The sequence below is a fragment of the Rissa tridactyla genome, chromosome 15, assembly GCF_028500815.1.
Source record: "Rissa tridactyla isolate bRisTri1 chromosome 15, bRisTri1.patW.cur.20221130, whole genome shotgun sequence".
Classification (NCBI taxonomy): domain Eukaryota; kingdom Metazoa; phylum Chordata; class Aves; order Charadriiformes; family Laridae; genus Rissa; species Rissa tridactyla.
The window spans coordinates 6,905,352-6,922,423 of NC_071480.1; the positions used below are offsets into that span (position 1 = coordinate 6,905,352).

General features: G+C 55.9%; 1 protein-coding gene across 2 annotated transcripts in view; it reads right to left on the minus strand.

Annotated features, from left to right (window-relative positions):
- Positions 1-1,476: 1,476 nt before the first annotated feature.
- Positions 1,477-17,072, minus strand: part of MGAT5B (alpha-1,6-mannosylglycoprotein 6-beta-N-acetylglucosaminyltransferase B) — a 72,055-nt gene continuing 56,459 nt past the window's right edge. Inside the window, exons 11-17 of one of the 2 annotated variants that reach the window (XM_054221672.1) lie at positions 16,362-16,492; positions 13,381-13,536; positions 12,505-12,651; positions 10,589-10,705; positions 3,889-3,963; positions 3,147-3,421; positions 1,477-2,020 (exon numbers count right to left, since the gene is read on the minus strand). In XM_054221672.1, coding sequence (XP_054077647.1) covers positions 1,822-2,020; positions 3,147-3,421; positions 3,889-3,963; positions 10,589-10,705; positions 12,505-12,651; positions 13,381-13,536; positions 16,362-16,492 — 1,100 coding nt within the window. In that variant the 3' untranslated portion in view covers positions 1,477-1,821. Of the gene's footprint in view, positions 2,021-3,146; positions 3,422-3,888; positions 3,964-10,588; positions 10,706-12,504; positions 12,652-13,380; positions 13,537-16,355; positions 16,493-17,072 lie in introns of both variants that reach the window. The other variant, XM_054221671.1, reaches the window with a different exon arrangement.

Sequence of the window (17,072 nt, forward strand, 5' to 3'; positions counted from 1 at the left end):
ATCCTTCCCCTCGTCTGGCATCGCAGGCGGGGTGGAGGCTGCCTACACAATTTTGCGCCGAAGATGACAAATCGCTCTGGGATAACGGCCGCGTCTCCAGCTCCCACCTCATCCGGCGCAGGATGCGGCCGGTCTCTCCACAGTGGGTTCATGGGCTCGTCCGAAGGGATGCCCGGAGGATGCGAGCAACGTGTGGTGTCCCCCTTCCCAGGGTCCCAGCAGGGAGACGGCAGGGGGAGAGCCGGGGTCTGCCCTGTGCTGTTACCCAGCTGAAGGAATGGGATTTTCTCCCCAAACCCAGCTCCAAGCCACCGAATTGCTGCGAGGACAGGCTGGAGGTGCCAGGGCCGTGTGGCACAGCTCCAGCAAGCGGCTGGGTCACAGGGGAGACCTCACGCACTCACCCTGCTGTGCCACTGCTCTCCATCAGTCACCTCGAGCTGGGGCTGGGGGACAAGCCTGCCAGGGCCTGGGACCCTGCGGTGACACCCACAGGACAGGCTGCCACCCCACCAGCCTCCCTCGCCGGCCGGGCTGGGAGCTCTTCCATGCAGGGAAGGGCTGGGAGGGCGTCTCCAGCCCATAACTTTCCAGCCACGTGTTTTACGGGATGTGGGAATCTCACCATCGAACGTTTCCAAGCAACAAGAGGGGTGAGCACCAACCTCACAGCATCACCCTCGCAGCCTTGCTGTGGTGAACAACCCTACAAAAACAAACTGGGTCACCCCGGCCAGCGCTAACCCAGCCCGGGGACCTGCCAGGAGGGGAAATACTGGCAGCAGCGAAAACTCTCCTGAAGTGAGACAAATGGCACGAAGAACAGTTCAGGAAGCAAAGACCACGCATGGAAGATGGTTGCTTGGAGCTTGCCTCTTCCCGTGTCTGCAACACCTGGGGCACGCAGATACGATGCCGCCTTTGGCCTCGGTCTGTGCCCGCCAGCAATTCCTTTGGGCTGCTGCAGCACCTTCTCCTTCCTGCCCCCTCACTCGAACCCCAAGCAGCCCCCGTGCCCCCACCATCAGCTCCGATGCCGCAGTCTCCGGAGGGACGTACAGCTCTGTGCGCAGCCCAGCGGGGCGGAGGGCAGCCCAGGATCGCTTTGGCACCTCTGTCCTGCCGGCAGCACTGCCCCAGGGACCAGCATCCTTTCCAGGAGCCTTCCCGGTCCCCATCCCACCCCTCGCTTCCCGGGGGGGGCTGTCCAGCCCCCGCCAGCTTTTCCTGGGGGTACTGTGAGTGCAGACCCCGCTGTGTCCATCCAACCCAGCCCCTCTCCCTGGGCTTTGTGCTCCCCCAGCTGCGCAGCCAAGGTGGACACCGGCAGCCCCCCCATAGCCCCCAACCCAGCTCTGCCCAATAACTCCCACAGAAGGGCTGGGTGTTGCTTCCCCTTTAATTTACCACTTGTTAGGGGGAAGGGTTGAAAAAAAAAATAAATCAATAAATAAAACAACATAGGATGCTCGAAGAGGATGAAACCCCTGAAACTGCAGTCTGCTGGTGGCTTGTCCCATTGCCAGAGGAGGGGAAGGGTGTCCCCAGCCCCCCTCTCCCCACCACCCTGTCCCAGTGCCACCAGGTCCAGGTGGGTTTGGATGCGGTCGGACGATGCTCCTCGAGAAGAAAATGAAACCAAAGGTCAGGACATGGTCATTCACAGTTGACTGGCAGATGAAAACAACCCCCAGAGTCTGACACCCCTGGCTCACCCACCAGGAGGGACCTGTCCCACCTCCCCGGGCTATTGCAGAGGCTTTGAGAAAAAGCCACTTGTTGCACGTTGCGTGTCGCAAACATGGAGGTGGGGACACCAAGTCACAAGCAGTCCCTGCACAAAGCCACTTGTCCTTTGCGGTAGTCGCGGCAGGGGCAGAGGCGCCGGTACTTGGTGTTGTAGCCTGCGCAGCTGAAGAGCAGTGGCTCCTTCTGGAGGTAGCACTCGTGGACGTTCTCTGCCACCGCTGGGTAGAGATGGTTCATCTCATACTCGGTGCTGTCGCAGGCGATGCTGAGCCTGGGAACAAAGGTGGGTCAGTTCAGGTGAGGAACCTGCTTGGGGTTTCACTGAAGGGTTTTTAGTGCTGTTCTGTCCTTCCTGGGGAGGTTCCTTTGCTGAGCATTGGGCAGATCTTTGCCGGTTGCACCAGGAACCATAAATACTATGTTTGGTGCCCCACACGAGTGCTTGTCACCAGCCCAGCACACCATGCAGGAAGTGGTGACCCTTGCAACTCAACCACGTAGCCCATAAAACAACCCCAACTCTTGCATGGATGCCTCAGAAAATCACGCACAAAAATCCACCCAAATCTTTTATATCCCCCCACTGACCAACAGCTCTGTCCACTCTCCACGGACACCTCCCACGGCAGCTAATGTCCCCTGGAAGGGCACGTGAGTTCAACGGATGCCCACATGTCCCCCACTAGCCAGGATTATCCAGCAAAACCGGGGTGGGCATCGGCAAACGCCACGAGGAGCAGCAGAAACGCCTGGTGTGGATCTCAGCATCCCTCTCCCACCCATGGCCCCGTCTGCAGATGGAGCTGCATCACCCTCCCACCAACCCCCCTCAACCGGTGAGTCCCCAAGCCAGCTGCTTTTAAGGTCTGGAGGGGGACATGGAGGGGAGAGAGTGAAATCCAAGCCCCAGCTCTAATTTATCACATAAAAATGTCAGTGGGACTCACATCGCCTGCCTGACCAGCGTGACAGCAATGGTAATGCTCGCATTTTAATTGCCCACAGAGCAGCACAGAGCCCGGTGGCAGATTTATACTCTATTAAAACTTCACCGCTGTGTGTTCAAATGCAGTTTTATAGAGAAAGACATTAAAAAGGAGCGAAAGAGAGAGAGCATGGAGGAGGTGGAGAGGAACGGGGTGGGAGAGAGGTGGAAACGTGCCTGGCAAAGCTATAGGTGCTTTCTGAAGCACGAAGCCGGTCAAGGCCAACACGTGCAAGCAACGGGCTGCTTTGCAAGCAGCACCCTGCCTCATCGCCTTGCGCACGGAGGCATCTTGATGGGATTTCGGGAGGGGGGACATGAGGAAAATGGGTGCTGGGGATGCAGGGAGCTGGGAGAGCAACATCTGGCTGATGGCCCCCACTACCACCTCACTGAAAAGCTCACAACTCACTGGAGAAACACCTCCTTCTTGTTGAGGAACCTGAAGAAGGTGGGCTCGCAGACCAGCCCCCGCCGCCGGCACGTCTCGGTGCAGGAGTGCCGGGTCTCCGACACCCACACCTGCAATGAGTCCACTGGTGGCCAGGCGTGGGGGTCCTGGCTGGCGCTGGGGGACCACACCAGGTGCGTGGCATTGGGGGACAGGGCCAGCGGGCTCGGAGGGCTTTGCATAGCAGGACTCTTGGCCTTGGGAGGCAGAGGAGGAGATGACGTGGTGCAGAAATCCTAGTGGGAGAGAAGACAATAGATCAGTGCCCGGAGGGACAGGGCAAAACGTTGGAGATGGGGAAAGGAGGTTGCTGGTGGGACAGGAGAACACTTGGGCTGCTGAGGTTGAGGTCACCTGCATGCATGGATGGCATCTCCTGCTGTGGGAGATGAAGGCAGTACCCACATCTTCGTCTCCCTGTGCTGCTTTATTCTCTGCAGCAGAAAGGCCATGAGCCAGCCCCACCACCCCCAGCCACCCTCCGCCGACCCCCCCCAGCATCTTTGGTTCCCGACAGATCTCCTCCAGCCTCCATCTCCTGGTGCTCTCTGCGATTAGATGCCCACAGGGCTGGGACTCGGGGAGCTACACTGGGTCAGCGGTTGCGTGTCCAGGGAAACAGGGACGGAGCCATGGGAGAACAGGGATGGTCCCGCAAGGAGAAGAGAGATGGTCGCCCAGAAGAACAAGGATGCTCCCCAACCTGGTACTGAATGTAGGCGTGGATCCTCTCCAGCATCCCCTCGCAGGTGTACTCGTAAGGCAGGTAAGGGTCCACCTGTGAAGGGGGAAGAGCAGAGCGCAGGCAGCAAGCGGGGACAGCCTTTGCCTCCCCCTGGGCCTGGTGGCAGGGGACAGCAGCGCCCTGGGCAATGGCTCCCCCCACCCGCTGAAGCCCACGGCTCGTGTCTGCCCACCAAAGCAAGCAGGGCAGAAAACTAGGACTGGAAAAACTTCACAAGCCATAAAGCACTTGAGAAAAAGAGGATGAGGGATTAATTTGGGCTGAACCCATGTATTCCTGAAAACGAAGTCACCCTGTTCCACTTTAGTCTCGCTTTTCTTAATTTTTTGCTAAGTTATAAAATAAAATCAGTTTTCATGCTATAGGTCACTTCCAACTGAAGTATGAACTGTTTCAGCCCAAGGAACACTCGGCAGCTGCGGGGGGGAGTAATTATAAAACACAGTGGAGGAGTTTGGACTGGCGAAGATGCCAAGGTAATTTACAGCAAGAGCACCCCGGTGGTGCCCGGGGTCTGGTCTGGCACCTCTGTTCCTCTGCTCCCGCGCGCTCTGACCTGGGCACAGCTCTGCCTGCTCGGGGAGGAAGGTCCAGGCTTCGCTGCCCCGGCCCCACGACCCACCAAACCGGACGGTGAAAAGCCCAGGGCTGGGATGGGCTGTGCACAACATAGGAAAAAAAATAATCTCTTTTTTCCCCACTGCCACTTCACCAAGGGTTTGCTGCCCAGCATGGATGGCTGTGATGGGCTGGAAGCTGGTGTTTCTCCCAGCCTCCGAGGCTCGTCGCTCCCCGCTGCCACCGGCACGGGCAGGGATAGGGCAGGGATGGAGCAGACATTGATGCCCACGTTGATGCTGGCGCTGCACCCCCATGTTGATAACAGAGCCGGCAGCGCTTAAACCACAGCGTATTTTTAGTGTGGGTTACGAAATGCTGCCAGTCTTCGGGAAAGCATCCCAAAGATCTCAGCATCCCAACACCCCCTTCCCAACATCACATCTCCCTATCCCGAGAGTCACCCTCGGGTCCTGGCGTGGGAAATCCCCTCCTCTGCACAGCAGCGTCCCCCAAACGAGTGTGTCCCTGGCACAGCAGCAGCACAGCTTCCAGGGCGAGCAGGCAGGGGCAGGCAGGAGCAGGCAGCTGGGCTCGTTGCCCTCCAGTGGGGCGAGTGCTGTGGCCACTGCCCCAGGGGGGTCAGCAGTGATGTTTCCCAAGGGAAGAGCATCGCCACAAGGGCTGCCTCACTGACGCAACTCTTCCCTCTGGATACAAGTTATTTTTTAAGGAGCTTTCTGCCCTGGGAAGAGAGATTTTTCCACACTCCCATGTTTTTCCAGAGACATTAGGACAGAGCCACAGGACATTGGTGCATGGAAGGGCCTGGCCCTGGGACCCCCCTTTCCCCTCTGTGCATCTCTGCAGAGCTTCACGCATAAGAAGGATTATAAGCAAAAACACCCCAAAGACAATTCACCTGGAAAACACTGGTTCTGCTATTTTCTGAGCTCTGCACCTCCGAAATAGCTATCTCCTTTTGAAGTAGCTGTCAAACCCGAGCTCAAAGGCTCAGTCTGCCGAGAAGATCCCTCTAAGCATCTCCCTGCCATAAATATCCCACCTGAGATCTCAGCAGGGCTGGAAATCACAGCTGCTCCATCTAATTACAGATGTGCATGCTAATCAGGGCCGACACGATGACAGGCGCTGATCCTGCCTCTGAATTCCTGATGGGCTCTCGGTTAACGGGGGCAGAGTCCTCCACAAAGCAAAACCGCCTGTCTGGGTCGCACCAAGCCTGCGCCAGGCTGGGCACTGGGTGCTGCCTGGCGCCTGCTGGGGGGAGACAAACCTCCCCTCGCTCAGCATCACCAACGCTCGGTCTCGTCTTACCACTGCCTTCACGGCTGCAACGCTGAGGGGCTTTTCCCGGGACCCCGTTACGCCAGGCATGGTGCAGACGTAATTCTGTAAAACAGCCTCCTCCCCCCCAAAACACCGCTGTGGTACCCAGTGGGATGCAGCACATCCACAGGGGGATGGAGGCAAAGCCTCCCTGCACCTGCACGTGTACCCGGAGGTGATGCTCCGGGGGCAATCCCCCCTGCCCGCAGGATCCCAAGTGGGGTCCAAGGGCATCAGGAGGCTGCAGCCCCCTCTCCGCCAGCCCCAACACCCCCATCTGCCCCTCTCTCCCCCTGGGGTTCCCCCAAAGGCTCTTGCTGCCCTCTGCTCCCCTCTCCCACCCTCGTTAGGATTCAGCTCGTGCGCCCAGGACTGAGAGAAAATGCTGATTTCAGGAAGATAATTGTTTAATTAAAATCTGACAGGCTTGGCCTCCTCTTGACAGCCACGTCATTAATGCTGCTCCCCACACCGGGAGCTCAGGATCTCCCCAGAGCCCTGGGAGGGAGGAGAAGGGGCTGCTCCGAGGCGCGGACCACGGCATCCCGCTTCCCGGGATGCCACGGGAGGGAGCAGGGTGGGGAAGCGGAGAAGATGGACTTCGCCATCCTTTCCCCTATGCATCGCCGGGGAACCTTTGCCAGAGCAAAGGCAAACCGGTACGTGATCAGCCAGCCCCAGTGCCCTCCATCAGCCAAACGGGGAGTTACTGGTACCGCCGTGAGAGCCCTGGTTTTACAGTCTCCGGCAGGAATCCCAGAGCTGAAGAGAGCAAAGAGTCTCCCTCGCTCAAAAGGAAAAGAAAGAGGAAAAAAAAATAGAATCCAAACATCATCAGACAAATAAGTAGAAAAATAATGCAATTCTCTGCCAGCACGTAACAGCAGGCTGGGAACACTTTAACCAGCTATTTTCGCTGTGATGTTTAATACGCCACTCTTTCAAGCATAGTCTGAAATGTATAATTTTCCATTATATTCCTGTATGTTTGACTTTAATATAATGAAGCCTTCTCCCTTCGCTACACCAGAATATTGGGTCTATTAAACTACTTGTGCGAGGACTATTTTTGTCAATGGAAAAAGCTGAAAGCCAAGAAAACGGTGCCTGAAAACCTCTCTCCTTCTCCAGCCTCTAACCTCTGGCGAACGGCCATAATCCATCACCGGGACAATCCTCCCGGCATCGCCGCTCCCTGGGGAACACAATTTGTCTCTTGGCCCCGTGTGACCGTGCTGATCCCTGGGCTAGAGGGGTTTGGAGATTCCATCGCTTCCATTTTCCTTATAAATAGGTCAGGGATGCGAGCCATCAGGGAAACTCAGAACTGCTCCGACGGGGGGTGAATGGCAGAGATGCAACTTACAGAAAACCTTCCCCAGCAGTCGCGGGGTGACCTGGAGCGGGTGCCACCTCCGCAAGGATGAGGGAAGGGAGCACACGGGCTTTTCTTGTGGGGAAAAAAAAAATCCCTGTATTGCAAACCCAAGCCATGTCCAAGCCATGGTTCAGATCCAGAAGGAAGAAGTTTCTTTCAAGCAAACGCAGAGCGGCGAGGGATGCCGGCTGCATCCCAACTGCGTGATTTGCAGAAATGGGGCAGCCAGCCCTGCCAGCAGCCCCGGCCGGCTCCCAACACACCAAAAAGGAGCCGGGGCTGCAGGGACGGCACATCCCGCCCCGAGCCGCAGCTCTGGGACTCCGCGATATAAAATAACGCAAAAATATTGCTGAAGCATCAGCAAATGCCCCAGAGCCGCGACGCTCCAAACCAGGGTGAGCTTGGTTGTCAGCTTGACGCTATGGGAATTACCACCAGGTTCATGGAAGCAGCTCCCAAAGCCCTTGAGGGGTTTCCAGCACCCCGGTCCCTGGCACCCTGGTTTCCAGCGCGGCGTGGCTTCTGCCGGGAAAAGCCGATGGCAGAGCAAAGGAGACACCTCACGGCTTCCCACATCGTCCCCTGTCCCCAGAAATGGTTTACAGAGTTTTGCCTGGAAGATGCAAAACTAAAGCTGTGGGATAAGCAATTTTTTCAGTCATAAACCAAAATAAATAAATAAATAAAATAAATCCATTTCAGGTCCGTTTTCAATTTCCAACGTTTCCACCCAGCAAGGAGGGGAGAAATGCTGTGCTTCAGGTTCGGCAATCTGTTTGGGTTGGGACACCCGGAGAAATGCATCATTTTGGGTAGAAGCCTTCCCTTTCAATAAACTGGCAGGGTATTTCGAAACAATGGCAGGCAGATGGGAAACAAAACCATATTGTTTTACTCCAGTACTGTTGACATGAAATATTTTGACTGAAAAAGATAAATTGACTGTGCTTATTGTGAAACACAGACAAATTTGTTAGATGTTCTGATAACAAAACACCCCATTTTGCCTTCAGGGGAAGAGAAAAAAAAAAAAAAAAAAAAAAAAAAAGAGTCAATAAAATAGTTTCTCCGAGCTCCAGTACCTGGCTGGGACCAGCAACACTAAACTGGCCCCCGGCCTTCTGCCTCTCCTCCTGCCAATGCCCTTGTTTTCAATTCCTGCTGTAACAAACTATTTTAAAGACAAGATACCAAGGGATTCCTGAAGCCAAAGCCCATAATAAGGCTTTTAAACCTGTGAGGTAGGTCAATTTTTAGGCTTAATTGCCTTGACGGCATCTCTAATAAAGCAGACCTTTCTATATAAAAGACAAAAAGGGGGAAAAAAAGCGGGGAAAAAACGGAATTTGCTGTAAGTTATTCACACACACTCCCTGCTCTGCTTCGGGAGGATTTACGTATTATCTTTAAAAAAAACAAAACCCAGAGAGGCGAGTTGTGGGATTAACCCAGCGCGCTTCTTGGTGGGAAGGGATAACTTCTCTCCAGAGCGACTGCCCGCTTTCAATGCAGGCCAGACGTCAGCGCCTGGTTTTATCCATTCGAGGCAAATTTAAGGACTTCAACTTCCCGGCAGCCAAGGGTAATTCCAGCGGTTGGGATGTTTCGCGGCAGGGGACCTCGGGGTAGGGGTCCCCGGTCCTGCAGAGATGGGTGGCAGCTTCAGCTGCCCCGTGGTCCCACGGGAGATGGAGTTTATCCGACTGCACGTGGTGTCTCGCTGGGATGGAAAACAGGGCGGTGAGCCCCTGGCCCAGGCTGCCCAGAGAAGCTGTGGCTGCCCCATCCCTGGAGGGGTTCAAGGCCAGGCTGGACGGGGCTTGGAGCAACCTGGGCTGGTGGGAGGTGTCCCTGCCCAGGGCAGGGGGTGGCACTGGGTGGGCTTTAAGGTTCCTTCCAACCCAAACCATTCTGTGATTCTACGCTTCTTTTTTCTTTCTTTTAACCCAGAATTATCATTAAGCACCTAATCGACCCGGTGCACATCCAGTGGACGTTGCAGCGCAACACAGCTGCTCAGGAGCCAGCAGAGCTCCTTCCTGCCTCCCCCCTTAATTCTCCAACCATTTTTTGATTATTTTAATAGCACCAGGCTTCACTGTTTTCTTTCTCCTTTCTGGAAAATTTCCTTCTCTCTCCCGAAACACCGGCAGCTCCCGCCCCTGGCATTGCCTTCGCTTGGGGCCGTCTCTTCAGCCCAGATGGTGGAGGGTCAAGCGCCGACAGCTGGCCCGGCAGCACAGCAGCAGGGGTGTAATTATTTTTAATTTAATTTTAATCGAGATACCGGAATGAATGTGCAAAACAACAACTGTTTTCCCAAGTCGGGTTTGTTCGGTCTTTGCAAACTCGTAGAGAAAAATCAGCGCGAGGTGAGGAGCTGCGGCAATCCCCCACCAAAAGGCGCGAGACCCCGGCGGACGGCGTGGCCACATCGACTGGATAAAGTCCCCAGACTGTCACAGCCAACCACCTCTGCAGCTTCTGCTGCAGGGAAAAGCAAAGATGACAACTCTCTGGCCAGCATCACTGCTTTCCCCCCCCCCCAAAAAATGAATCCCAGACCCCCGCAGCCTGACGCAGAGCCCCGCTTTCACAGCCCATCGCCATCCTCACGGGGGGTCGGGGGGGGGAGCAGGGGACGGCTCATCCCGAGCCGAACAAATGGCAAGCAAAACGGAGATCAGCACTTTTCTCCCCTCCAGGAAAATTGACTTTAATAATTTGGACAACTTGAAAGGCTCCTGCCACGGGGCAGGAGGTAAATATTCATGAGGGAGCGTTTCCAGGGCGGGCGCAGCGGGAGCGCTGCCTTCCCATGGGCGCCCCCCGCATCCCCCCCGGCCCCCGTTCCTTACATCCCTTCATCCTTCGCAGAGGCAACTCCTGGGGCTATTCCTATCGATTTGCTCCATCCAAACGATAACGATGAACAGTGAAAAGGGGGACCGGCAGGCGCAGAGGTCGGTAGCCCTCGGGGTACTCGCAGGGAGATGCTCTCTGGGTTTATCTTTGCTCCGCGCCAGGTCCCAGCACCGCGGCGCGTCTCCACCAACCTCAGCCTCCTGCTCCCAAACCTCATCTCCCTTATCTCAGCTTCCCCTTGCTCCGGGATTCCCAGGGGATCCCTCAAGGGCACAAACACCTCCGATGCTCGGTACCAAAGCAAGGCGAGAGCACGAGTCCCCCTGAAGCCGCAGGAGAGGAGGATTTCTGCTCTGCATGTGCAAATAACTTTCGAGGGGAAGCAAGGAAGGAAAAGCAATTAACGCTTGAAAGGGAGAGCCAGGCACCAGCAGCCGCTGCTGACACCTGTCCCTGCAAACCCAGCCGCGGGGAGATCGCCCAGCCACCGCCTCCGAGCCCTACCTGGGTCCTCATGATGGTTTTGATAGCAGCTTCGAACTCCTCGGAGTTATTGTAGTCGACAGTCCACACGTGCGGCTTCCCGATGAAGTCTTCGGCATACGGGTGTTGGGAGGACACCTAAAACACAGCAGCCTGAGCTGTTTTTTCCTGTCCCTGCCAGAACGGCTGCTGTCTACCATTCACAGCCGCGACAGGCGAGAGGAGCAACAGGCTCAGGCACAGACACGTTGGGTTTTAAACCATTGCACAGAGAGATGTGCTGGAAAAAGAAGGTTTCCTCTAAACCCAGCTGCCCCCCGACATCAGGCTGATGCTCTAAAATTCCCGCTGGGTTGGGATGCTCCATTCCCATTAACACTGAAATCACCTCCACAGCCCCAAATACCCCCATCTCCGTAACACGGGTACAATCTAACCGAGACCTGAGCCATTTGTGGGTCTGGAATGGCAAAAATAGACCAAAACGGCAAAGCTCGGGGAAGGCACCGTGTCTCCCAGGTTTGCCAGCTCCGGAAACAAGGCAGAGAGAAAAATCCATCCCCGCAGAAAGCCGGGGAAGTCTGGCAGCAGAAGAAAGCGGTGCTGGGAGGAAGCTGCATCGGCCCGATGCCGCGGGCAGCTCCACACGCTGGTACCCCGCAGCCACCCGCCTCTCACCAGGCAATTTTTGGGGATACGCTGCTTTTGTATCAGCCCCTGAGCTGCTGCAAGGCAGCCAGAGCGCAGGTCTAGGGAAGGGAAAAGGAGGGGGACAAAAGGGAAGGGGAAAAAACGGAAGGAGAAAGGGAAGGGGAAAAGAAAGGTGGGGGGGGGGAAGAAAGGGAGGGGGAAAAGAAAGGGAGGGAAAAAGAGGGAAAAGAGGGAAAAGAAGAAAGGGGGGAAAAAAGGAAAAGGGGGAAAAAAGGAAAAGGGGGAAAAAAGGAAAAGGGGGAAAAAAGGAAAAGGGGGAAAGGAAGGGGAAGGGAGAGGACGCTGAGCAGAGAAGGTGTTTCAGGGGCGCCGTGAAGCGTTGCAGAAGGGCCTGCCAGCCTGCCAGCCGGAGGAGGAGAGCAGTGCACGGTCTCTGTTTTATCCTCCGGCTTGCTGTCCTTTCCCATTTTTTGACGGCAGATTGATCACCTCCTTCCCCCCTCCGGCATATAAACACCCTGGGGCATTTCACAGCCCTCGCCCCCAGCTGCCCTCCCGGCTCCGGGCTGAAGCACAACCACAGCACCCACCCGCGCCGGGTGCTAACACCCACAGCTAATTAGGGGACAGGCAGGGGGGTGCAGGACAGCCCTACCCCCCAGACCCACCACGAGCCGGGCTGCGGCAGGGCTGAGCCGGCACAGCCCCCCAGCACAGCCCTTCTCAGCGAGAGCGAGCATTGCACTGCATTATCCACTTTATGAATAATAAAAGAGGCAATTTTCTCAACCCTTTAACTTTTAAAGAGTTCCTGCTTCACTTAGATGGAATTCCCAGCGGCGGGCAAGCCTGGGAGGGATTTCGTACCCCTGCACCACCGTGGAGGTCCTGGCGTCCCCTCTGGGTGTACGAAAGGACGGAGAGGGGAGCATCGCCCCAGTTTGGGAGCAGGGTACCGGCTGTGCGTGGGATCTGGGCTGACGGGGAAGGAGCTGGGGTTTGTGGTCTGCAGAAACCTCCTGCGTGGTGCAAAGGAGAAGGCGGTCTTCTCCTTTGCAACCCCAAACCCACGGCAGGGCCCCTGGCATCCAAACGCTCCGGATGGAGACGATGCGAGGATGGGAGAGGGGACCCCATCTGCGTGTACCCGCACTTCTGCCTTTGGAGGAAATCTCGCCAAAACAATATCTCAGTTTAGCAACTGCTACTCCCCAAGCTGGCCCGAAAGCCCGGTGTAAAGGGGGTGGCTCCGTCCTGCCCACCCGCTCGCCTCCCGCCAGACTCGCCTCTCTCGACGTCGGCTTCCCGCGGAAGAACTCGTGGTTGAGGGAGCTGTGCGGGGGGTTGAAACGCGCCTGCAGGAAAACGCAGCCGTTGGCGATGGCCTCCAGCGGGGCAGGACCCTCGTAGGGGAACCCGAAGCCAATGAAGAGCTGCAAGGGAGAAACCCACGCGCTGGTGAGTGAACGCAGCCAACCCCATAGGGAAGTCTCCCAAATAACCCGCCAGCATCCCTCTCTGCTGCTCTGGCCCTGCACAGCAAGCCTCTACGGCAGGTCCATGCGGTTCAGCGCCCCATAGCTTAAATCTGCTAAAAACTATCCCGCTCCATGGCTCACAGCCCACTTGTGCAAAGCAACGAGGTGCTCAGGAGCTGCAAGTTCCCCCACGGTGTCTACAACCATCATACTGGCCCCGTATGGAAAAATACTGGTTTGCCAAAGCCATTTGGGCTGGAGAACCAACAGCATTTCCCCCAGACACTGGCTGAAGGCGACCGGGATGCGCCGGCACACTCGCTCCGAGAATCCTGTCTATTTTTATCACAGCCGTGGGGAGAAAAAAAAAAACAAACAACCAAACAAAAAACCCACCCCACTCAGCAATAAATGAATTAATCAGGAAACTTTGTGCTCCGTCTGCGGACGGTCTGCAAGGAGAAACTCATCAGACACATCTTGATTTGAAATGATGTGCTCTGCTCAGCTCCCAGCTAATTAGCCCTGCTGATAGCGCCTGCAAGCCTGGGAGGAGCGCAGATAACGGCCTCTCCCCCCGCCTCCTCCTTTAATTAGGTTTTATTTCTCAAGGCAACGGAGTCCTTGCCACTGGCTGGTTAAGGGGAGGGGGTCCCATGGACGCCCCGGCTGGCTCTCGCCCACCTTCGCCTTCCTCAGCAGCTGCTGGAACTCGTGCTGCGGCAGCAGCCCGTGGTTCTTCACGAACGCCGGGACCTCGGGCGGCCGCTGCGTCTCGTAATAAACCGTGCCGTGGATCTCCATGTACTTGTTGAGGATGGCCAGGAACTTCTCCTTGCCCTGGGGAGGAAGGCAGAGGCGTGAACCAAACCAGAAGATGGGGCTGACCCCCCCGGCACGGTTATAGGGGGAGATTTAACTCTCAAACCGCTGTCCCGGAGCACTCACGATGCTTCAGCCCAAGCCACAGCAGAGCAAAACCCGCACCCTCCCCTCCGCACCCCTTGGACACACGTCCTGGACCACTCCAGGCTCCCAGTGAGCCCGGATGGCTGCGGGATCTGGTACCCCGAACATCGGCACCTCGAGCCCCTGCCTTCCCTGCCACCTCCGTGGGCAGCTTCCACTCTGGAGCTGCTGAATTAAAGGTTTCAGGGGATTCAGAGGGAATTTTGCAAAGCCCAGAGCTTGCTAACGGCCTCTTATTCCAACTAACAAGTCCCTAGGATTTTCTCACTGAGGTTTAATCCTGTTTCACTACCTGGAAAACCAAGGGGCTCAGCAGTTTTCTTCTTTTGGAGGCTTTCCTCCTTTTGCTTTCCAAAGCAGCCCTCCATTATAACAACTACTGCAGATTTTTTTGCTTGGAAAAAATCACAAAGGCACTATCCTTTCGATGCTGCATTTTCAGCTTGCTCCAGTGCTGCAATAGGCCCGGAAAAAACAGAGACCAGGAGAGAATAAGGAGGTATAAATGGGGAATAACTGGGGTTGGAACTAGATGATCTTGAAGGTCCCTTCCAACCTAAACCATTCTATGATTCTTTAAATTTGAGAAAACGCCATATGTTGCCTTAAAGCCTCTCTGAACACTGTGTTTCTGGCCTCAGCTATGTATCCCTGGACTTCTTTAAGGCTAAAACCAAGTTAATTTGGTGATATGAGGCTGCAAGGTGAAATCCTGGCCATGGTGCCACTAACACCCAAATCAGGGTCGTTTTGGTACCAATTCCCTGATGCAAAGGGCTTGGGGAGCGAAACACAAGCTTGAAGTCCCTGGGTAGCACCGGGCGTCACCGAGCATCATCGGGGACCACCGATCCCCAAAGCCCCCTGCACGGTGGGGGGTTGGCATGGGAGACCCCCCTCACCGCTCCATCCGAGCACCACGAGCCGCTTCGACCCCTGGAAGTGGGGCAGCAGCCTGACGAAAACAGCCTTTCCCGGCTTATTAAAACTTTGGCTCCCGCAGCGAGCCGGAGGCCAGAAGTTCAGAGGGGTAGGAAATGAGAAAGAATGGGAAAGTAGATTTAATGAAATGTTTCTAAATGTCAAAAAGATCACGCTTTGGATCCTGCTTTTGGTCCAAGGCTTGTAAATAAGCACCCAGCTCCAGGAGATGGAGGTGCTCTTTTCCTCCCAAGACCTCAAAATCACCTAAAATAAGGAAAAACTCCTCTTCCCCTGTATTTTATTACACGGGGTGGCACAAGATGTGGAGCAATGCCCAGGCAGCCTGGCCTCAAGGAACAGCCACCAGTAAGAACCAGCCCCAGACCCTTCACCCAGTAGTAAATTACCCCAAATATGCAGTTTTGGGGAAACTGATGTATTTTGTGAATTCTGGCTAAAAGGAGCAAACATTCATAGTGCTAAAGGTGGAGGAAAATGTCCGTTCTGAGGTTTTAACTCTCTTTAGTGCCTTCCCCAATTAACCTAACTAAGCTGAATGAGACTTCTGGATCAAAAAGGGTAGGGAAATGGTAGAGAAAGATGATGAAATGTTATAGTTCCCCTAAAATGAAATGTAGTGGGTTTCAGTGGGGTTTTGGGGAGCCCCCAAGTTATGCGGATGCTGGGGGGGGTTTGCTCTCAGACCTGCAGGGTGATGGAAAAGCCACCAACACCCGTGAACAGGAGGAGATGGCATGGCCGGATCCTGCCCCACCACAGGCATCCCTGCGAAGGCAAAGCCGCTCAATCAGGGGCCGGGGAGGGGATACAGCATCTGACTGTGTGAACCCCGCATCGATCCCCGCAGCTCGGCGAGACCGAGCCCACGACGAGGCAAAGTCGACTCCGGCAAAACCCTTTCTCTCACGAGAAGATGCGCGGAGGTAAAAGCCAGCAGCAGCTGGTGCGGTACAGTACCTGCAACTGGAACAGCCCCAGGTGGTGCACAAAGGGAAAAAAAAAATAGAAATAAAACAAGATACAGTGAGAATTAGCTCCTTTTTATTTTTTTTAAGCCCTGGAAGGAAAAGCAGCTGGCTAGCTCTGGATAAGAGAGAGGAGTACATACATCCCCTGGCCGCTACGGGAGGTGCAGGGGGATGCTATTGTTGGTTTTTTAGCTCACTGGCAGAGCAGTTTGGGGCTGGGGGGAAGAGAGCGAAGGGTTTTACCCGTCTGCTGGCCTCAGCCAGGATGCACCAAATGTGGCCGAGCGTTGGATCCCAGCAAGGACCAGCACCGGCCACCACTGAGGATGGAGTGAGCCCCCCTGCCGCTGCCCACCCCTCTCCCCCCGGGCGTTACAGGCACAGGCAGGAGGGCGGCACAACCCCCTTCTCCCGGGGTACCTGACTGCAGAGACCAACCATCCCCATCACAACACAGGAAACCACCTAACCGCAACCATTGCAATTAATACGCAAACTCATTGACACGAAATCCTCACTCTAAGCAGCCTGTCGGGAGGAAGCATCGCCTAAAGCAGAGAGCAGGGGACGGCGTCTCACCAGCCTCTGTTTGCTCGGAGGCGCCGGCCATGTCACATCACAGCAGCCTCAGCTTCCCTTCTACGAAGGGGACAAGGATGCTTCTCTACAAAGACACCGAGAGCTGTGCCTCAAACGCTGGGGGTAAGAGCCAGAGGCTGCTGCCACCCCACGGCTCTGCCTACGAGTGCCCCTGCCCGCCGGGGTGCTCCCCGGGACACCCACCTTCCAGATGCTGGCTTCCTTCCCGTACACCACCGCCATGCTGCTCACTTTGTTGGACTTGATGAATTGCCTCTCCGTCTTGTTGAGCTCCTCCGACACGAAGCCCATGAAGGAGTTGTCGGGGGTGTGAGCTGTGGACACCAAGGGGAGAAGACGTGTGGCTGTGGGCAGACGTTTTTGGGGACCCCATTGCAGCACGGGGGCTGAGCTGAGCCCAGCGCCGGGGGCTTGCTGGAGCCTGGAGGGAAAACGGCATGAATCCCCATCCAAGCAGCTCCTAAAATGCAGGCTTCGCAACCCACTCGAGCAGCTCTTTAAAAGGTAAGGCATTTTTAAGGCTGCCAAGTGGGCTCTATCCAGCCAGGGAACAGCAACGTCTGAGTTACCCAGCACCTGGTGGGTCACCAGGCTCCTTTCAGACAAGCCCATCTCCTTTCCGTGCCACGGGCAAATCCGAATCACTGAGCTGCCTCTCACCTTTAGAACCCCAGCTGAAATAAAACCAGGCTTTGCAACCAAAATTGCCCCACGTTTCCCCTCCTGGGAGATGGAAGCTGTTCAGTTCTGGCTCCATCGTGGAGGAAGGAGCCAGGTCTCCCTCCCCGGAGCATTTCTCCAGCCCAAGAGATGGCCAAGCAGATTCAGGGGCTGCTTGCAGGCAGCGAGCAGGCAGGGGAGGCAGGAGAGACCCAGGGAGGACGGCATTGCCCA